This window comes from Heptranchias perlo, chromosome 10 (assembly GCF_035084215.1).
Source record: "Heptranchias perlo isolate sHepPer1 chromosome 10, sHepPer1.hap1, whole genome shotgun sequence".
NCBI lineage: Eukaryota > Metazoa > Chordata > Chondrichthyes > Hexanchiformes > Hexanchidae > Heptranchias > Heptranchias perlo.
Window position 1 is genome coordinate 83,875,843 of NC_090334.1, and position 18,317 is coordinate 83,894,159.

Genomic DNA, 18,317 nt, shown 5'->3' on the forward strand with positions numbered 1-18,317 from the left:
GATTTGAGGTTAGGATCAGATCAGCCATGATCTTATTGAATGGCGGAGCAGGCTCGAGGGGCCGATTGGCCTACTCCTGCTCCTATTTCTTATGTTCTTATGTTCTTATGTACTGTTAGGGGGCCTGTAAACTACTCCCACCAGGGTTTTCTTCCCCTTATTATTTCTTGGCTCCCCCCACACTGATTCCATATCCTGATTTTCTGAGCTAAGATCCTTTCTCGCTCCTGTCTTTATCTCATCCTTTATTATCAGGGATACCCCACCTCGTTTTGCATTTTGCCTATCTTTTTTATAAGTCAAGATACAGGGCAACGGAGAGAGAATGGGGCAGTGGGATTAGTTTCGGATTGATACAGGGATAAGGGAAGAGAGAGGGACAGTATGGGATTGATACAGGGCTATGGGGAGAGAGTGGGATTAGTTTGGTCTATGGGGAGAGAGTGGGACAGCGGGATTAGTTTGGGATAAGGGGAGAGAGAGGTGCAGTATGGGATTGATACAGGGCTATGGGGAGAGAGGGACAGTGGGATTAGTTTGGGGATTGATATGGGAATAAGGGGAGAGAGCGGGGGCAGTGGGATTAGTTTGGGATTGATATGGGGCTATGGGGAGAGAGTGGGGCAGTGGGATTAGTTTGGGATTGATACAGGGCTATGGGGAGAGAGTGGGGCAGTGGGATTAGTTTGGGATTGATACAGGGCTACGGGGAGAGGGGGACAGTATGGGATTGATACGGGGCTATGGGGAGAGTGGGGGACATAATCGGATTGATACAGGGCTATGGGGAGAGAGTGGGGCAGTGGGATTAGTTTGGGGATTGATACAGGGCTATGGGGAGAGAGTGGGGCAGTGGGATTAGTTTGGGATTGATACGGGGCTATGGGGAGAGAGTGGGGCAGTGGGATTAGTTTGGGGATTGATACAGGGCTATGGGGAGAGAGTGGGGCAGTGGGATTAGTTTGGGCTATGGGGAGGGGGGGGGCAGTATGGGATTAGTTTGGGCTATGGGGAGAGGGGACAGTATGGGATTAGTTTGGGATAAGGGGAGAGGGGGACAGTATGGGATTAGTTTGGGATAAGGGGAGAGGGGGACAGTATGGGATTGATACGGGGCTATGGGGAGAGGGGGACAGCATGGGATTAGTTTGGGCTATGGGGAGGGGGACAGTATGGGATTAGTTTGGGCTATGGGGAGAGGGGACAGTATGGGATTGATACGGGGCTATGGGGAGAGGGGGACAGCATGAGATTAGTTTGGGCTATGGGAGGGGGGGACAGTATGTGATTAGTTTGGGCTATGGGGAGAGGGGACAGTATGGGATTGATACGGGGCTATGGGGAGAGGGGGACAGCATGGGATTAGTTTGGGCTATGGGGAGGGGGACAGTATGGGATTAGTTTGGGATAAGGGGCGAGGGGGACAGTATGGGATTAGTTTGGGCTATGGGGAGAAGGGACAGTATGGGATTGATACGGGGCTATGGGGAGAGGGGGACAGTATGGGATTGATACGGGGCTATGGGGAGGGGGACAGTATGGGATTGATACGGGGTTATGGGGAGGGGGACAGTATGGGATTGATACGGGGTTATGGAGAGGGGGGGACAGTATGGGATTGATACGGGGCTATGGGGAGAGGGGACAGTATGGGATTGATACGGGGTTATGGGGAGGGGGGGACAGTATGGGATTGATACGGGGCTATGGGGAAGGGGGACAGTATGGGATTGATACGGGGTTATGGGGAGGGGGACAGTATGGGCTTGATACGGGGTTATGGAGAGGGGGGGACAGTATGGGATTGATACGGGGCTATGGGGAGAGGGGACAGTATGGGATTGATACGGGGTTATGGGGAGGGGGGGACAGTATGGGATTGATACGGGGCTATGGGGAGAGGGGACAGTATGGGATTGATACGGGGTTATGGGGAGGGGGACAGCATGAGATTGATACGGGGCTATGGGGAGAGGGGACAGTATGGGATTGATACGGGGCTATGGGGAGAGGGGACAGTATGGGATTGATACGGGGTTATGGGGAGGGGGGACAGTATGGGATTAGTTTGGGCTATGGGGAGGGGGGACAGTATGGGATTGATACGGGGCTATGGGGAGGGGGGACAGTATGGGATTGATACGGGGCTATGGGGAGGGGGGACAGTATGGGATTGATACGGGGCTATGGGGAGGGGGGACAGTATGGGATTGATACGGGGCTATGGGGAGAGGGGACAGTATGGGATTGATACAGGGCTATGGGGAGGGGGACAGTATGGGATTGATACGGGGCTATGGGGAGAGGGGACAGTATGGGATTAGTTTGGGCTATGGGGAGGGTGGACAGTATGGGATTGATACGGGGCTATGGGGAGAGGGGGACAGTATGGGATTGATACGGGGCTATGGGGAGAGGGGGACAGTATGGGATTGATACGGGGCTATGGGGAGAGGGGACAGTATGGGATTGATACGGGGTTATGGGGAGGGGGACAGTATGAGATTGATACGGGGCTATGGGGAGAGGGGACAGTATGGGATTGATACGGGGCTATGGGGAGAGGGGACAGCATGAGATTGATACGGGGCTATGGGGAGAGGGGACAGTATGGGATTGATACGGGGTTATGGGGAGGGGGGACAGTATGGGATTAGTTTGGGCTATGGGGAGGGGGGACAGTATGGGATTGATACGGGGCTATGGGGAGGGGGGACAGTATGGGATTGATACGGGGCTATGGGGAGGGGGGACAGTATGGGATTGATACGGGGCTATGGGGAGGGGGGACAGTATGGGATTGATACGGGGCTATGGGGAGGGGGGACAGTATGGGATTGATACGGGGCTATGGGGAGAGGGGACAGTATGGGATTGATACGGGGCTATGGGGAGGGGGACAGTATGAGATTGATACGGGGCTATGGGGAGAGGGGACAGTATGGGATTGATACGGGGCTATGGGGAGAGGGGACAGTATGGGATTGATACGGGGCTATGGGGAGAGGGGACAGTATGGGATTGATACGGGGCTATGGGGAGGGGGGACAGTATGGGATTGATACGGGGCTATGGGGAGAGGGGACAGTATGGGATTGATACGGGGCTATGGGGAGAGGGGACAGTATGGGATTGATACGGGGCTATGGGGAAGGGGGACAGTATGGGATTAGTTTGGGCTATGGGGAGGGGGGACAGTATGGGATTGATACGGGGCTATGGGGAGAGGGGACAGTATGGGATTGATACGGGGCTATGGGGAGAGGGGACAGTATGGGATTGATACGGGGCTATGGGGAGAGGGGACAGTATGGGATTGATACGGGGCTATGGGGAGGGGGGACAGTATGGGATTGATACGGGGCTATGGGGAGAGGGGACAGTATGGGATTGATACGGGGCTATGGGGAGAGGGGACAGTATGGGATTGATACGGGGCTATGGGGAGAGGGGGACAGTATGGGATTGATACGGGGCTATGGGGAGGGGGGACAGTATGGGATTGATACGGGGCTATGGGGAGAGGGGACAGTATGGGATTGATACGGGGCTATGGGGAGAGGGGACAGTATGGGATTGATACGGGGCTATGGGGAGAGGGGACAGTATGGGATTGATACGGGGCTATGGGGAGAGGGGACAGTATGGGATTGATACGGGGTTATGGGGAGGGGGACAGTATGGGATTGATACGGGGCTATGGGGAGAGCGGGACAGTATGGGATTGATACGGGGCTATGGGGAGAGGGGACAGTATGGGATTGATACGGGGTTATGGGGAGGGGGGACAGTATGGGATTGATACGGGGTTATGGGGAGGGGGGACAGTATGGGATTGATACGGGGCTATGGGGAGAGGGGACAGTATGGGATTGATATGGGGCTATGGGGAGAGGGGACAGTATGGGATTGATACGGGGCTATGGGGAGAGGGGACAGTATGGGATTGATACGGGGCTATGGGGAGAGGGGACAGTATGGGATTGATACGGGGCTATGGGGAGAGGGGACAGTATGGGATTGATACGGGGCTATGGGGAGGGGGACAGTATGGGATTGATACGGGGTTATGGGGAGAGGGGACAGTATGGGATTGATACGGGGCTATGGGGAGGGGGACAGTATGGGATTGATACGGGGCTATGGGGAGAGGGGACAGTATGGGATTGATACGGGGCTATGGGGAGAGGGGACAGTATGGGATTGATACGGGGCTATGGGGAGAGGGGACAGTATGGGATTGATACGGGGCTATGGGGAGGGGGACAGTATGGGATTGATACGGGGTTATGGGGAGAGGGGGACAGTATGGGATTGATACGGGGTTATGGGGAGAGGGGGACAGTATGGGATTGATACGGGGTTATGGGGAGGGGGACAGTATGGGATTGATACGGGGTTATGGGGAGGGGGGACAGTATGGGATTGATACGGGGTTATGGGGAGGGGGACAGTATGGGATTGATACGGGGTTATGGGGAGAGGGGGACAGTATGGGATTGATACGGGGTTATGGGGAGGGGGACAGTATGGGATTGATACGGGGCTATGGGGAGAGCGGGACAGTATGGGATTGATACGGGGCTATGGGGAGAGCGGGACAGTATGGGAGTGATACGGGGCTATGGGGAGAGGGGGACAGTATGGGATTGATACGGGGTTATGGGGAGGGGGGACAGTATGGGATTGATACGGGGATATGGGGAGAGGGGGACAGTATGGGATTGATACGGGGTTATGGGGAGGGGGGACAGTATGGGATTGATACGGGGCTATGGGGAGGGGGGACAGTATGGGATTGATACGGGGCTATGGGGAGAGGGGACAGTATGGGATTGATACGGGGTTATGGGGAGGGGGACAGTATGGGATTGATACGGGGCTATGGGGAGAGGGGGACAGTATGGGATTGATACGGGGCTATGGGGAGAGGGGACAGTATGGGATTGATACGGGGCTATGGGGAGAGGGGACAGTATGGGATTGATACGGGGTTATGGGGAGGGGGGACAGTATGGGATTGATACGGGGCTATGGGGAGAGGGGGACAGTATGGGATTGATACGGGGTTATGGGGAGGGGGACAGTATGGGATTGATACGGGGCTATGGGGAGAGGGGGACAGTATGGGATTGATACGGGGTTATGGGGAGGGGGACAGTATGGGATTGATACGGGGCTATGGGGAGAGGGGGACAGTATGGGATTGATACGGGGTTATGGGGAGGGGGACAGTATGGGATTGATACGGGGTTATGGGGAGGGGGGACAGTATGGGATTGATACGGGGCTATGGGGAGGGGGACAGTATGGGATTGATACGGGGCTATGGGGAGGGGGGACAGTATGGGATTGATACGGGGCTATGGGGAGAGGGGGACAGTATGGGATTGATACGGGGTTATGGGGAGGGGGACAGTATGGGATTGATACGGGGCTATGGGGAGGGGGGACAGTATGGGATTGATACGGGGCTATGGGGAGGGGGACAGTATGGGATTGATACGGGGCTATGGGGAGGGGGGACAGTATGGGATTGATACGGGGCTATGGGGAGAGGGGGACAGTATGGGATTGATACGGGGTTATGGGGAGAGGGGACAGTATGGGATTAGTTTGGGCTATGGGGAGAGGGGACAGTATGGGATTGATACGGGGCTATGGGGAGGGGGACAGTATGGGATTGATACGGGGCTATGGGGAGGGGGGACAGTATGGGATTGATACGGGGCTATGGGGAGAGGGGGACAGTATGGGATTGATACGGGGTTATGGGGAGAGGGGACAGTATGGGATTAGTTTGGGCTATGGGGAGGGGGACAGTATGGGATTGATACGGGGCTATGGGGAGGGGGACAGTATGGGATTAGTTTGGGCTATGGGGAGGGGGACAGTATGGGATTGATACGGGGCTATGGGGAGAGGGGGACAGTATGGGATTGATACGGGGCTATGGGGAGGGGGGACAGTATGGGATTGATACGGGGCTATGGGGAGGGGGACAGTATGGGATTGATACGGGGCTATGGGGAGGGGGACAGTATGGGATTGATACGGGGTTATGGGGAGGGGGACAGTATGGGATTGATACGGGGTTATGGGGAGGGGGACAGTATTTACCATCAGCTCCTTCCGATGCTGTGTCAGAGTTTGTAGTCCAAGGCCTGGGTCACTGAGCTGTACCAGTCTGCGCCGGCTCTCACAGTTGGCCAGCCACTTCAGCAGCGAGCGGGTGGTTTGATGGAAATCCTGCAGCCGGAAAAAACACAGAGTGAGGAGAAGTGCAGCCGGACGCAAACTATCGGGGCTTCCCGAGTTTATCCCGGGATTGGCTGAACCAGTCAGAGCAGGAAGGTTCAGCCTACGTTAGCTGATCTCAGTGTGAGGGCTACAGTTAGCCTCAGTACCCCTCGCCACGGCAGGGGAAGACTGGGCGAGGTCTCGCTCCTGATCCCCATCCAGCCACTCCTAAACAGTTAAAGGTTCCATGTGTCAACAGCAGACAAAACCTCCCCTTTAATACAGAGGAGAGCAACCAGAATGACTGAGGGATTGGATTATGAGGAGCGTTTATGTAAATTGGGCATGTTCCCAATGGTAGAGTGAAGGTTGAGAGGTGATACGATTGCTGTTTGTAGTAACTAAAGGGACTGAATAATGTTGACCATGACGAGCTGTTTCACCCTGTCCAGAACAGTAGAACCAGAGGACACGGCCCGCACTTGGAGGGCGGCAAATTCAAAACTAATCCGGGGAGACATTATTTCAGTGAGTGAGTGGTCAATCTCTGGAACAGGCTCCCCCGGGGAGACGGTGGGAGCAGAGAGTGTTGATTCATTCCAATGTAAATTACATCGATTTCTTTCAAAAATTACATTTTGGGATCCAGTATCTGAGTAATTTGAGACCTGACGTGTGGTGAGTGTAACAGGCTCGGGAGGAACAGGTGACTTTGGACCTATGGTTCCCAGAGCTCTCCCCCACTGGGGGTTTTCCTCACCTCATGTCTGGGTCTGTTGGAGACTCACTGATCGAGATTGATTGCTGTGATTAGTCAATAACTCCATCATCATTGTATCATGTGACTACCAGGGTGGGAGACGGTGAACTAGACGGACCTCGGACTTTCCTCGGCCAGCAATTCCTGCGTTGCTAATTCCGAGTGTATTATTTTTAGTCCATACTTTGATAACAATTTATTATTAAAGAAAGAGGTCATTTGAATTTCTACACTGCCTCATTATTGCGTAGCGAGCAAGTAATTTACTTTTGAAGTACAGTCACTGTTGTTCTTTAGGCAATCAAGGTAATCTAGTTTCACACAGCAAGATCCCACAGACAGCAAATGACTGGGTAACCCTGAGGTAGGAATGCTGGCAGGGCAGCTCCCCTGCTTTTCTTCCAATAATACCAGGGGTCCGTTAGTCTCACTGACAAACTGTACCCACCAAGAGTCAGCGCCAATCGAACTGTCTGAGGCTGTGCCAGACTTGCCATCCTGTTTGACCCTGAGCTGAGCTCCCGACCCCATATCCTCTCCCTCACCAAGACCGCCTACTTCCACCTCCGTAACATCACTTGTCTCTGCCCCGCCTCAGCTCATCTGCTGCTGAAACCCTTTATCACTTCCAGACTCGACTATAGCAATACTCTGCTGGCCGGTCTCCCATTGTCCACAAATTGAGCTCATCCAAAACTCTGCTGCCCATATCCTAACTCGCACCAAATCCCATTCACCCGTCACCCCTGTGCTCACTGACCTACATTGGTTCCCAGTCCAGCAACTCTCCAATTTAAAATTCTAGCCCTTGCGTTTAAATCCCTCGCTGACTCTTTCCCTCAGTGAGGGTCAGCACCTGCGGAACCGTCCCCAGCGAGGGTCAGCACCTGCCGAACCGTCCCCAGAGAGGGTCGGGCACCTGCGGAACCGTCCCCAGAGAGGGTCGGGCACCTGCGGAACCGTCCCCAGAGAGGGTCGGGCACCTGCGGAACCGTCCCCAGAGAGGGTCGGGCACCTGCGGAACCGTCCCCAGCGAGGGTCAGCACCTGCGGAACCGTCCCCAGCGAGGGTCAGCACCTGCCGAACCGTCCCCAGCGAGGGTCAGCACCTGCGGAACTGTCCCCAGAGAGACTCAGCACCTGCGGAACCGTCCCCAGAGAGGGTCAGCACGTGCAGAACCGTCCCCAGCGAGGGTCAGCACCTGCCGAACCGTCCCCAGAGAGGGTCAGCACCTGCGGAACTGTCCCCAGAGAGACTCAGCACCTGCGGAACCGTCCCCAGAGAGGGTCAGCACCTGCGGAACCGTCCCCAGAGAGGGTCAGCACCTGCGGAACCGTCCCTAGCGAGGGTCAGGCACCTGCGGAACCGTCCCCAGTGAGGGTCAGCACCTGCGGAACCGTCCCCAGTGAGACTCAGCACCTGCGGAACCGTCCCCAGCGAGGGTCAGGCACCTGCGGAACCGTCCCCAGCGAGGGTCAGGCACCTGCGGAACCGTCCCCAGTGAGGGTCAGCACCTGCGGAACTGTCCCCAGAGAGACTCAGCACCTGCGGAACCGTCCCCAGAGAGGGTCAGCACCTGCGGAACCGTCCCCAGCGAGGGTCAGGCACCTGCGGAACCGTCCCCAGTGAGGGTCAGCACCTGCGGAACCGTCCCCAGTGAGACTCAGCACCTGCGGAACCGTCCCCAGCGAGGGTCAGGCACCTGCGGAACCGTCCCCAGCGAGGGTCAGGCACCTGCGGAACCGTCCCCAGTGAGGGTCAGCACCTGCGGAACTGTCCCCAGAGAGACTCAGCACCTGCGGAACCGTCCCCAGAGAGGGTCAGCACCTGCGGAACCGTCCCCAGCGAGGGTCAGGCACCTGCGGAACCGTCCCCAGCGAGGGTCAGGCACCTGCCGAACCGTCCCCAGCGAGGGTCAGCACCTGCCGAACCGTCCCCAGAGAGGGTCAGCATCCCTCAAACATCATCACTCAAACAGATTATCTGGTCATTATCACATTGCTGTGCGTGGGATCTTGCTGTGCATAAAATTGGATGCCGCGTTTCCTACATTACAACAGTGACTACACTTCAGAAAGTACATTATTGGCTGTAATGCACTTTGGGTTGTGAAAGACGATATATAAATGCAAGTCTTTCGGTTCTATTTTCCCATTGAACCGTACCTGGCAAGTCAGAGCCTTCAGAAGAGGAGGGCGGATAATTGCAAACAAACAAAACCACATCAGGGGGTTAAAGTTCAGAGAGTCCCGATAGATCCCCAGTTACCTGACCCTGTATCGGGGGGGTGGGGGTCAGAGTTCAGAGTCCTGACAGATCCCTAGTTACCTGACCCTGTATCGGGGGTCAGAGTTCAGAGTCCTGACATATCCCTAGTTACCTGACACTGTATTGGGGGTCAGGGTTCAGAGTCCTGACAGATCCCTACTTATCTGACCCTGTATTGGGGGTCAGGGTTCAGAGTCCTGACATATCCCTAGTTACCTGACACTGTATTGGGGGTCAGGGTTCAGAGTCCTGACATATCCCTAGTTACCTGACACTGTATTGGGGGTCAGGGTTCAGAGTCCTGACAGATCCCTAGTAACCTGACCCTGTATCGGGGGTCAGGGTTCAGAGTCCTGACATATCCCTAGTTACCTGACACTGTATTGGGGGTCAGGGTTCAGAGTCCTGACAGATCCCTAGTAACCTGACCCTGTATCGGGGGTCAGGGTTCAGAGTCCCGACAGATCCCTAGTTACCTGACCCTGTATCAGGGCACCCTGTAAGGAGGACCTCCAGTGCTCCAGCCTCTGCGACGTCCTGTTCCAGTTCTGATTCACCTGGTGCAGCTTATGCTTCAACACCTGGGCCTCTGCGTTGTCTGTCTGCAGGAACTCCCGGCTGCTCAGGTTCACAGAGGTGACCAGCGCCTTGTACTTGTCAAACTCGTTCTGAATGTTCTGGGGAAACAAGAGGCAGTTCTCTATTTGCACAGACTCACACGGTCACATTTCTCACGGATTCAAACCAGGGCAGCTCCACACATGGGGTTCGCCAACCCTCCGGGATTGTCCACCGGGAATTAATGATTAATCTCCGGGGACACTGCTGCGAGCAACACCCCGCAAAAAAAAAATCCCACAAACATTGAAAAAAAAGTATGGTTTTTCATTTTCTTTGAACACTTTCATTTATTAATTATAAAAATATTGGATATGGGATAAATGCTATTTGACTGACAGTCAAGAATCATCCAATCGGTAACGAAGAGTCCCATCACTCTCCAGTTAGCCGTGGGAAGGCGGGGCCCCATGAGGATGAACCAATGGTGGGAGTGAGGGGGGGCGGGGCTCCGTGAGGATGGACCAATGGTGGGGGGGCCCTGCGAGGATAGACCAATGGTGGCGAGGGGCCTGGCGAGGATGGACCAATGGTGAGGGTGAGAGGGGGCAGGGCCCTGCGCGGATGGACCAATGGCGGGAGCATTGGGGGGGGTGCGGGGGGCCCTGCGGGGATAGACCAATGGTGGCGTGGGGGCCGTGCGAGGATGAGCCAATGGCGGGAGGACCCTGTGAGGATAGACCAATGGTGGCGAGGATGGACCAATGGCGGGAGGGCCCTGCGAGGATAGACCAATGGTGGCGTGGGGGCCGTGCGAGGATGAGCCAATGGCGGGAGGGCCCTGTGAGGATAGACCAATGGTGGCGAGGATGGACCAATGGCGGGAGGGCCCTGCGAGGATAGACCAATGGTGGCGTGGGGGCCGTGCGAGGATGAGCCAATGGCGGGTATGAGGGGGCGGGGCTCCGTGAGGATGGGCCAATGGCGGGGGTAGGTGATGCTTCCGAGCAGAGTTAGCGAACCCCTGTCCCCACTCCAAATGCTCCAGGTCTCAAAACAGCTGGTCTCCCGCGACAGGCCCCAGACCACCCACATTCAGGCACCTGCCCCAATTCCCCACTCGGCAACATCCTGATCCCTCAGACCCACCTCTAATTTTAAGGTTCTGCCCCCCTTGTTCTGGACTCTCCCACCAGAGGAAATAGTTTCTCTCTATCGACCCTATCGAATCCTTTAATCATCTTAAACACCTCAATTAGATCACCCCCTTAATCTTCCAAACTAGAGTTAATATAAGCCTAGTTTCTACATCCTGTCCTCATAATTTAATCCCTCAAGTCATTCTGGTGAATCGAAGGTGTATTTCAGGTCCTATTTTGAAATTAAGCTGGTCCTTCATTGGCCAGCAGTTCCCGGGATCACTGCGGCCCTGTGCAGCTCAGGTATCCAATTGCTGTGTTTGTCTCAATTTTAAAATTCTCATCCTCGTGTTCGAATCCCTCCATGGCCTCGCCCCTTCCTATCTCTGTAACCTCCTCCAGCCCTACAACCCTCCGAGATGTGTATGGAATTCACTGCCCGAATTGGTGGTGGAGGCAGGGACCCTCAGCTCTTTTAAAAAGTACCTGGACCTGCGCCTAAAGTGCTGTAAGCTGCAGGGCTACGGACCGGGTGCTGGAAGGTGGGATTAGAATGGGCACCCGGTTGTTCTTTGAGCCGGCGCGGACTCGATGGGCCGAATGGCCCCCTTCTGTGCTGTATCTTTTCTATGGTTCTATCTCTGCCCTCCTCCAATTCTGGCCTCTTGCGCATCCCCGATTTCCATCGCTCCACCATCGGTGGCCGTGCCTTCAGCTGCCTGGGCCCTAAGCTCTGGAATTCCCTCCCTAAACCTCTCCGCCTCTCTCTCTCCTCATTTAAGACGCTCCTTAAAACCGATCTCTCTCCTGTCCCAATATCGCCTGACGTGGCTCGGTGTCAAATCTTTGTCCGATAATCGCTCCTGTGGAGCGCCTTGGGGCGTTTTACGACGTTTAAAGGCGCTATATAATACAAGTTGTTGTCTGTCATGGAGCCTTGAGTTAGCTCCAAACTCCCATTGCCAAGGATTGTCACCTTGGAGGCGCCCCAACACCAAGGAGATCCTGCTTACCGCCTCTCCGAGGAGAATAGGCAGCCCTTCAACTTTCCTCCTGTGTCCTCAGCTGAAATTCAGAAGTGAGCGAGCGAGCGACTCAGGGCCAGGGAGACTTACCCGGAGGCTCCTGATCTTCTCCTCAATGATGCGAATGCTGGCCAATGGCTCCAGGTCCTGGCCCTGTTTCAAGGCCGGCTCGATGCGGTCCAGCCAGGCGGAGATGTCATCAAGGTCAGAGTTCAGCTGCTGCCACTGTTGGAGGTTCTGTTTGAGGTGGAGCTCCTTACTGAGGGCCTGGGCCTGGAGGAGCTCCCAGTGCTCGATAACACCTGCACACAACAATGTACAGTCACACCACTGTGTGTGTGTGTCGGATCAGTGTACAGCACGGGTTAGTACTGTAGTTCTGGCCAATATTTATCCCTCAACCAATGTCATTAGAACAGATTATCTGGTCATTTATTTCATTGCTGTTTGTGGGATCTTGCTGTGCACAAATTGGCTGCCGCGTTTCCTATATTACAACAGTGACTACACTTCAAAAGTACTTCACTTTGGGACGTCCTGAAGTCGATATATAAATGCAAGTCTTTCTTTTTATGACCCCTAGTTTTGGTCTCCCCCACAGGCATCTTCTCCACATCTATCCTATCAAACCTTTCATAATCCTGAAGACCTCTATCGGGTCACCCCTCAGCCTTCTCCTATCCAGAAAGAAAGAGCCCCAGCCTGCTCAGTCTTTCATGATAGGTATAACCTCTCAGATCTGGTATCATCCTTGTGATTCTTTTTTGCACCTTCTCCATTGCCTCTATATCATTGGGATGGGCAATAAATGCCGGCCTCGCCAGCGACGCCCACATCCCATGAATGAATATATAAAAAAGAGCAGTAGGACATACTTTGCTCCACCATTGGCGGCCGTGCCTTCAGCTGCCTGGGCCCTAAGCTCTGCAATTCCCTCCCTAAACCTCTCTACCTCTCTCTCCTCTTTTAAGACACTCCTTAAAACCTACCTCTTTGACCAAGTTTTTGGTCACCTGTCCTAATATCTCCTTATGTGGCTCGGTGTCAAATTTTGTCTGATTTACGCTCCTGTGAAGCGTCTTGGGACGTTTTACTACATTAAAGGCACTTTATATAAATGCAAATTGTTGTTGATGTTGTAACACGACCGTGTGTTGAACAGGAGATGTCTTGCAGTTGCAATATGTGGGAGCTACTGGACAGTTTTGTCCAGGGTGACTACATCTGCGGTCAGTGTCCACAGCTCGAGGAACTTTGGCTCCGAGTTGAGGAGCTGGAGTCCGAGCTGCTGAGACTGCGAGGCATCAGGGAGGGAGAAAGTTACCTGGACACTTTGATCCAGGAGGCAGTCACGCCCCTTAGACTAAATACTGTAGAATTGGCACGTGGTCAGGGACAGGAGGGTGTGACTGCGAGTGAGGCAGGTACGGGGATCCAGGAGGTAGCATTGCAGGAGCCTCAGCCTCTGCACTTGTCCAATAGATTTGAGGTTCTTGCAGCCCTTGTGGACGAGTGCAGGGGCTGCAGGGAGGATGAGCAAACTGGCCACGGCACCGTGGTTCAGGGGGCCATTCAAGTGGGGGGAGTAAAAAGGAATGTGGTTGTAGTAGGCGACAGTATAGTTAGAGGGATAGACACTGTTCTCTGCAGCCAAGAGCGAGAGTCCCGAAGGCTGTGTTGCCTACCTGGTGCCAGGGTTAAGGACATCTCCTCAGGGCTGGAGAGAAACTTGGAGTGGGAGGGGGAGGATCCAGTTATCGTGGTCGATGTAGGTACCAACGACATAGGTAGGACTAAGAAAGAGGCTCTGCTGAGGGAGTTTGAGCAGCTAGGGATTAAATTAAAAAGCAGACCCACAAAGGTGATAATCTCCGGATTATTACCTGAGCCACGAGCAAATTGGCACAAGGTAAATCAGATCAGAGAGATGAATGCGTGGCTCAAAGATTGGTGTGGGAGAAGTGGGTTTCGATTCATGGGGCACTGGCACCAGTACTGGGGGAAGAGGGAGCTGTTCCGTTGGGACGGGCTTCACCTGAACCATGCTGGGACCGGTGTTCTGGCAAACCGAATAACTAGGGCGGTAGAGAAGGTTTTAAACTAAATATAGGGGGGAGGGTTCAGGTGGGGCGAAGTTTAGATTGATAAAGAGAGAAGACAAGGAAGTAGTACAGGAAAGTGATGGGGGTAATGATAAACAGTGTGTGTCAGGAAGGGACAGAGCGTACAAACATAAGAGTGCACGAGCAAATGGGGCCGGGGTAGGAAAGAATGGGAAAAAGATAAAATTAAAGGTTCTTTATCTGAATGCGCGCAGCTTTCATAAGATAGATGAATTGACGGCACAAATAGAAACAAATGGGTATGATCTCGTGGCCATTACAGAGACGTGGTTGCAAGGTGACCAAGGTTGGGAGCTAAATATTCAGGGCTATTTAACATTTCGGAAGGATAGGAAAAAAGGTAAAGGTGGTGGGGTAGCTCTGTTAATAAAGGATGAAATTGGTATAATAGTGAGAAATGATCTGGGCTCAGAAGATCAAGATGTCGAATCAATTTGGGTGGAGGTAAGAAATAGCAAGGGAAAGAAATCACTGGTGGGAGTAGTATATAGGCCCCCTAACAGTAGCTACACTGTGGGACAAAATATTAATCAGGAAATAAGGGGGGCTTGTAAAAAAGGTAATGCAATAATCATGGGCGATTTTAACGTTCACATAGATTGGACAAATCAAATTGGCAAAAATAGCCCTGAGGAGGAGTTCATAGAGTGTATTAGGGACTGTTTCTTAGACCAATACATTGGGGAACCAACCAGGGAACAGGCCATTTTGGATCTGGTAATGGGTAACGAAACAGGATTAATTACTGATCTCAAAGTAAAGGATCCCTTAGGAAGCAGTGATCATAACATGATAGAATTTCACATCCAGTTTGAGAGCGAGGATCTTGGGTCTGAAACTACTGTATTAAACTCAAATAAGAGCGATTATAAAGGAATGAGGGCGGAATTGGCTAAAGTGGACTGGGTAAACAGATTAGATGGTATGATGGTGAATAAACAGTGGCAAACATTTAAAAAGATATTTTATGACTCGCAACAAAAATATATCCCTGTGAGGAGGAAAGACTCCACAAAAAGGGTGAACCGACCATGGCTAACTAAGGAAGTCAAGGATGGTATCAGGTTAAAAGAAAAAGCATACAACATGGCAAAGATCACTGGTAAGCCCGAAGATTGGGAAAACTTTAAAAACCAGCAAAGGATGACTAAAAGAATAATAAAGAGGGAGAAAATAAATTGAGAGTAAACTAGCAAGAAATATAAAAACTGACAGTAAAAGCTTCTACAAGTATATAAAAAGGAAGAGGGTAGCTAAAGTAAACATTGGTCCCTTAGAGGATGAGACTGGGGAAATAATAATGGAAAACTAGGAAATGGCAGAGGAATTGAACAGATATTTTGTATCTGTCTTCACAGTAGAAAACACTAATAACATATCAATAATAGTAGAAAATCAAGGGGCAAAGGGGAGGGAGGAACTAAAAACAATCACTATCACTAGAGAAAAAGTACTAGGTAAACTAATGGGTCGAAAGGCTGACAAGTCCCCTGGACCTGATGGCTTGCATCCGAGGGTCTTAAAGGAAGTGGCTACAGAGATAGTGGATGCATTGGTTGTAATCTTCCAGAATTCACTAGATTCTGGAAAGGTCCCAGCGGATTGGAAAACCACAAACATAACACCCCGATTCAAGAAGGCAGTGAGACAGAAAGCAGGTAACTATTGACCAGTTAGCCTTTTTTTAATTCATTCATGGGATGTGGGTGTCGCTGGCGAGGCCGGCATTTCTTGCCCATCCCTAATTGCCCTTGAGAAGGTGGTGGTGAGCCGCCTTCTTGAACCGCTGCAGTCCGTGTGGTGAAGGTTCTCCCACAGTGCCGAGCATCTGTCATCGGGAAAATGCTAGAATCCATTATTAAGGAAGTAGTAGCAGGACATTTGGAGACTCATAATACAATCAAGGAGAGTCAACATAGTTTTATGAAGGGAAATCATGTCTGACAAATTTATTAGAGTTCTTTGAGGAAGTAACGGGCAGGGTGGATAAAGGGGAACCAATGGATGCAGTATATTTGGATTTCCAAAAGGCATTCGATAAGGTGCCACATAAAAGATTACTGCACAAGATAAGAGCTCATGGTGTTGGGAGTAATATCCTGGCATGGATAGAGGATTGGCTAACTAACAGAAAACAAAGAGTCGGGATAAAAGGGTCATTTTCAAAATGGCAATCTGTAACTAGTGGGGTGCCGCAGGGCTCAGTGCTGGGGCCTCAACTATTTACAATATATATCAATGACTTGGATGAAGGAACAGAGCGTCTTGTGGCCAAATTTGCTGATAATACAAAGATAGGTGGAAAAGCAAGTTGCGATGAGGACACAAAGTGTCTGCAAAGGGATATTGACAGGTTAAGTGAATGGGCAAAAATTTGGCAGATGGAATATAATGTGGGAAAATGTGAAGTCATCCACTTTGGGAGGAAAAATAAAAAAGCAAAATATTATTTGAATGGAGAAATACTACAAAATGCTGCGGTACAGAGGGATCTGGGTGACCTCGTACGTGAAACACAAAAAGTCAACATACAGGTGCAGCAGGTAATCCGGAAGGCAAACAGAATATTGGCCGTTATTTCTAGGGGGATGGAGTATAAAAGCAGGGAAGTCATGCTACAACTGTACAGGGTGCTGGTGAGACCACACCTGGAGTACTGCGTACAGTTCTGGTGCCCTGATTTAAGGAAGGACATACTTGCATTGGAGGCAGTTCAGAGAAGGTTCACGAGGTTGATTCTGGGTATGGAAGGTTTGTCTTATGAGGAAAGATTGAACAGGTTGGGTCTATACTGATTGGAGTTTAGAAGAATGAGAGGAGATCTTATTGAAACATACAAGATTCTTAGGGGACTCGATAGGGTAGATGCTGAGAGGATGTTACCCCTCATGGGGGAATCTAAAACTAGGGGGCATAGTCTCAGAATAAGGGGTCGCCCGTTTAAGATGGAAACGAGGAGGAATTTTTTCTCCCAGAGGGTCGTGAATCTTTGGAATTCTTTACCCCTAAAAGCTGTGGAGGCCGAGTCATTGAATACATTCAAGGCTGAGTTAGACAAATTTTTGATCAGCAAGGGAGTCAAAGGATATGGGGAAAGAGCGGGAAAGTGGAGTGGAGGTAAAAATCAGATCAGCCATGATCTCATTGAATGGCGGAGCAGGCTCGAGGGGCCGAATGGCCTTCTCCTGCTCCTATCTCTTATGGTCTAAGGCTGCGTGGCTGACAGGTTGACGGGTACAACCATGGGTTTAGTCTAGGATCTAAAACTGTGCCCAGTCCACGAAGAATAACCTTACCCACTGCTGGCTTCTCAGGGTTTGCCAGATCCGTGAACCCCGATTTCTGCCGGGTCTCCTCATCTCGCAGAACGTCCGACGCCCGTCTGATATCGTCGATGCTTCCAGAACATTCCGACAGGAGCTTCACCTGAACAGAAATGGACCGTCTACATCAGTCTTTTCACAAAGTGAGACGTAGTGCTAAGGAAGGGAACCCTCACCATATCAGGCATACACTGTCCCATCAAACACTCCCAGGGCAGGTACAGCACGGGTTAGATACAGAGTAAAGCTCCCTCTACACTGTCCCATCAAACACTCCCAGGGCAGGTACAGCACGGGTTAGATACAGAGTAAAGCTCCCTCTACACTGTCCCATCAAACACTCCCAGGGCTGGTACAGCACGGGTTAGATACAGAGTAAAGCTCCCTCTACACTGTCCCATCAGACACTCCCAGGGCAGGTACAGCACGGGTTAGATACAGAGTAAAGCTCCCTCTACACTGTCCCATCAAACACTCCCAGGGCAGGTACAGCACGGGTTAGATACAGAGTAAAGCTCCCTCGACACTGTCCCATCAAACACTCCCAGGGCAGGTCCAGCACGGGGTAGATACAGAGTAAAGCTCCCTCTACACTGTCCCATCAAGCACTCCCAGGGCAGGTACAGCACGGGTTAGATACAGAGTAAAGCTCCCTCTACACTGTCCCATCAAACACTCCCAGGGCAGGTACAGCACGGGTTAGATACAGAGTAAAGCTCCCTCTACACTGTCCCATCAAACACTCCCAGGGCAGGTCCAGCACGGGGTAGATACAGAGTAAAGCTCCCTCTACACTGTCCCATCAAACACTCCCAGGGCAGGTACAGCATGGGTTAGATACAGAGAAAAGCTCCCTCTACACTGTCCCATCAAACACTCCA

The 18,317-nt window shown here is 52.3% G+C and overlaps 1 protein-coding gene across 1 annotated transcript in view; it reads right to left on the bottom strand.

The window, feature by feature from the left end:
- LOC137326801 (nesprin-1-like) overlaps positions 1-18,317 on the bottom strand; it is a 76,825-nt gene that overhangs the window by 51,081 nt on the left and 7,427 nt on the right. The window contains exons 2-5 of the mRNA XM_067992195.1: positions 17,410-17,539; positions 12,081-12,292; positions 9,745-9,945; positions 6,121-6,249 (exon numbers count right to left, since the gene is read on the bottom strand). Coding sequence (XP_067848296.1) covers positions 6,121-6,249; positions 9,745-9,945; positions 12,081-12,292; positions 17,410-17,539 — 672 coding nt within the window. The remainder of the gene's footprint in view (positions 1-6,120; positions 6,250-9,744; positions 9,946-12,080; positions 12,293-17,409; positions 17,540-18,317) is intronic.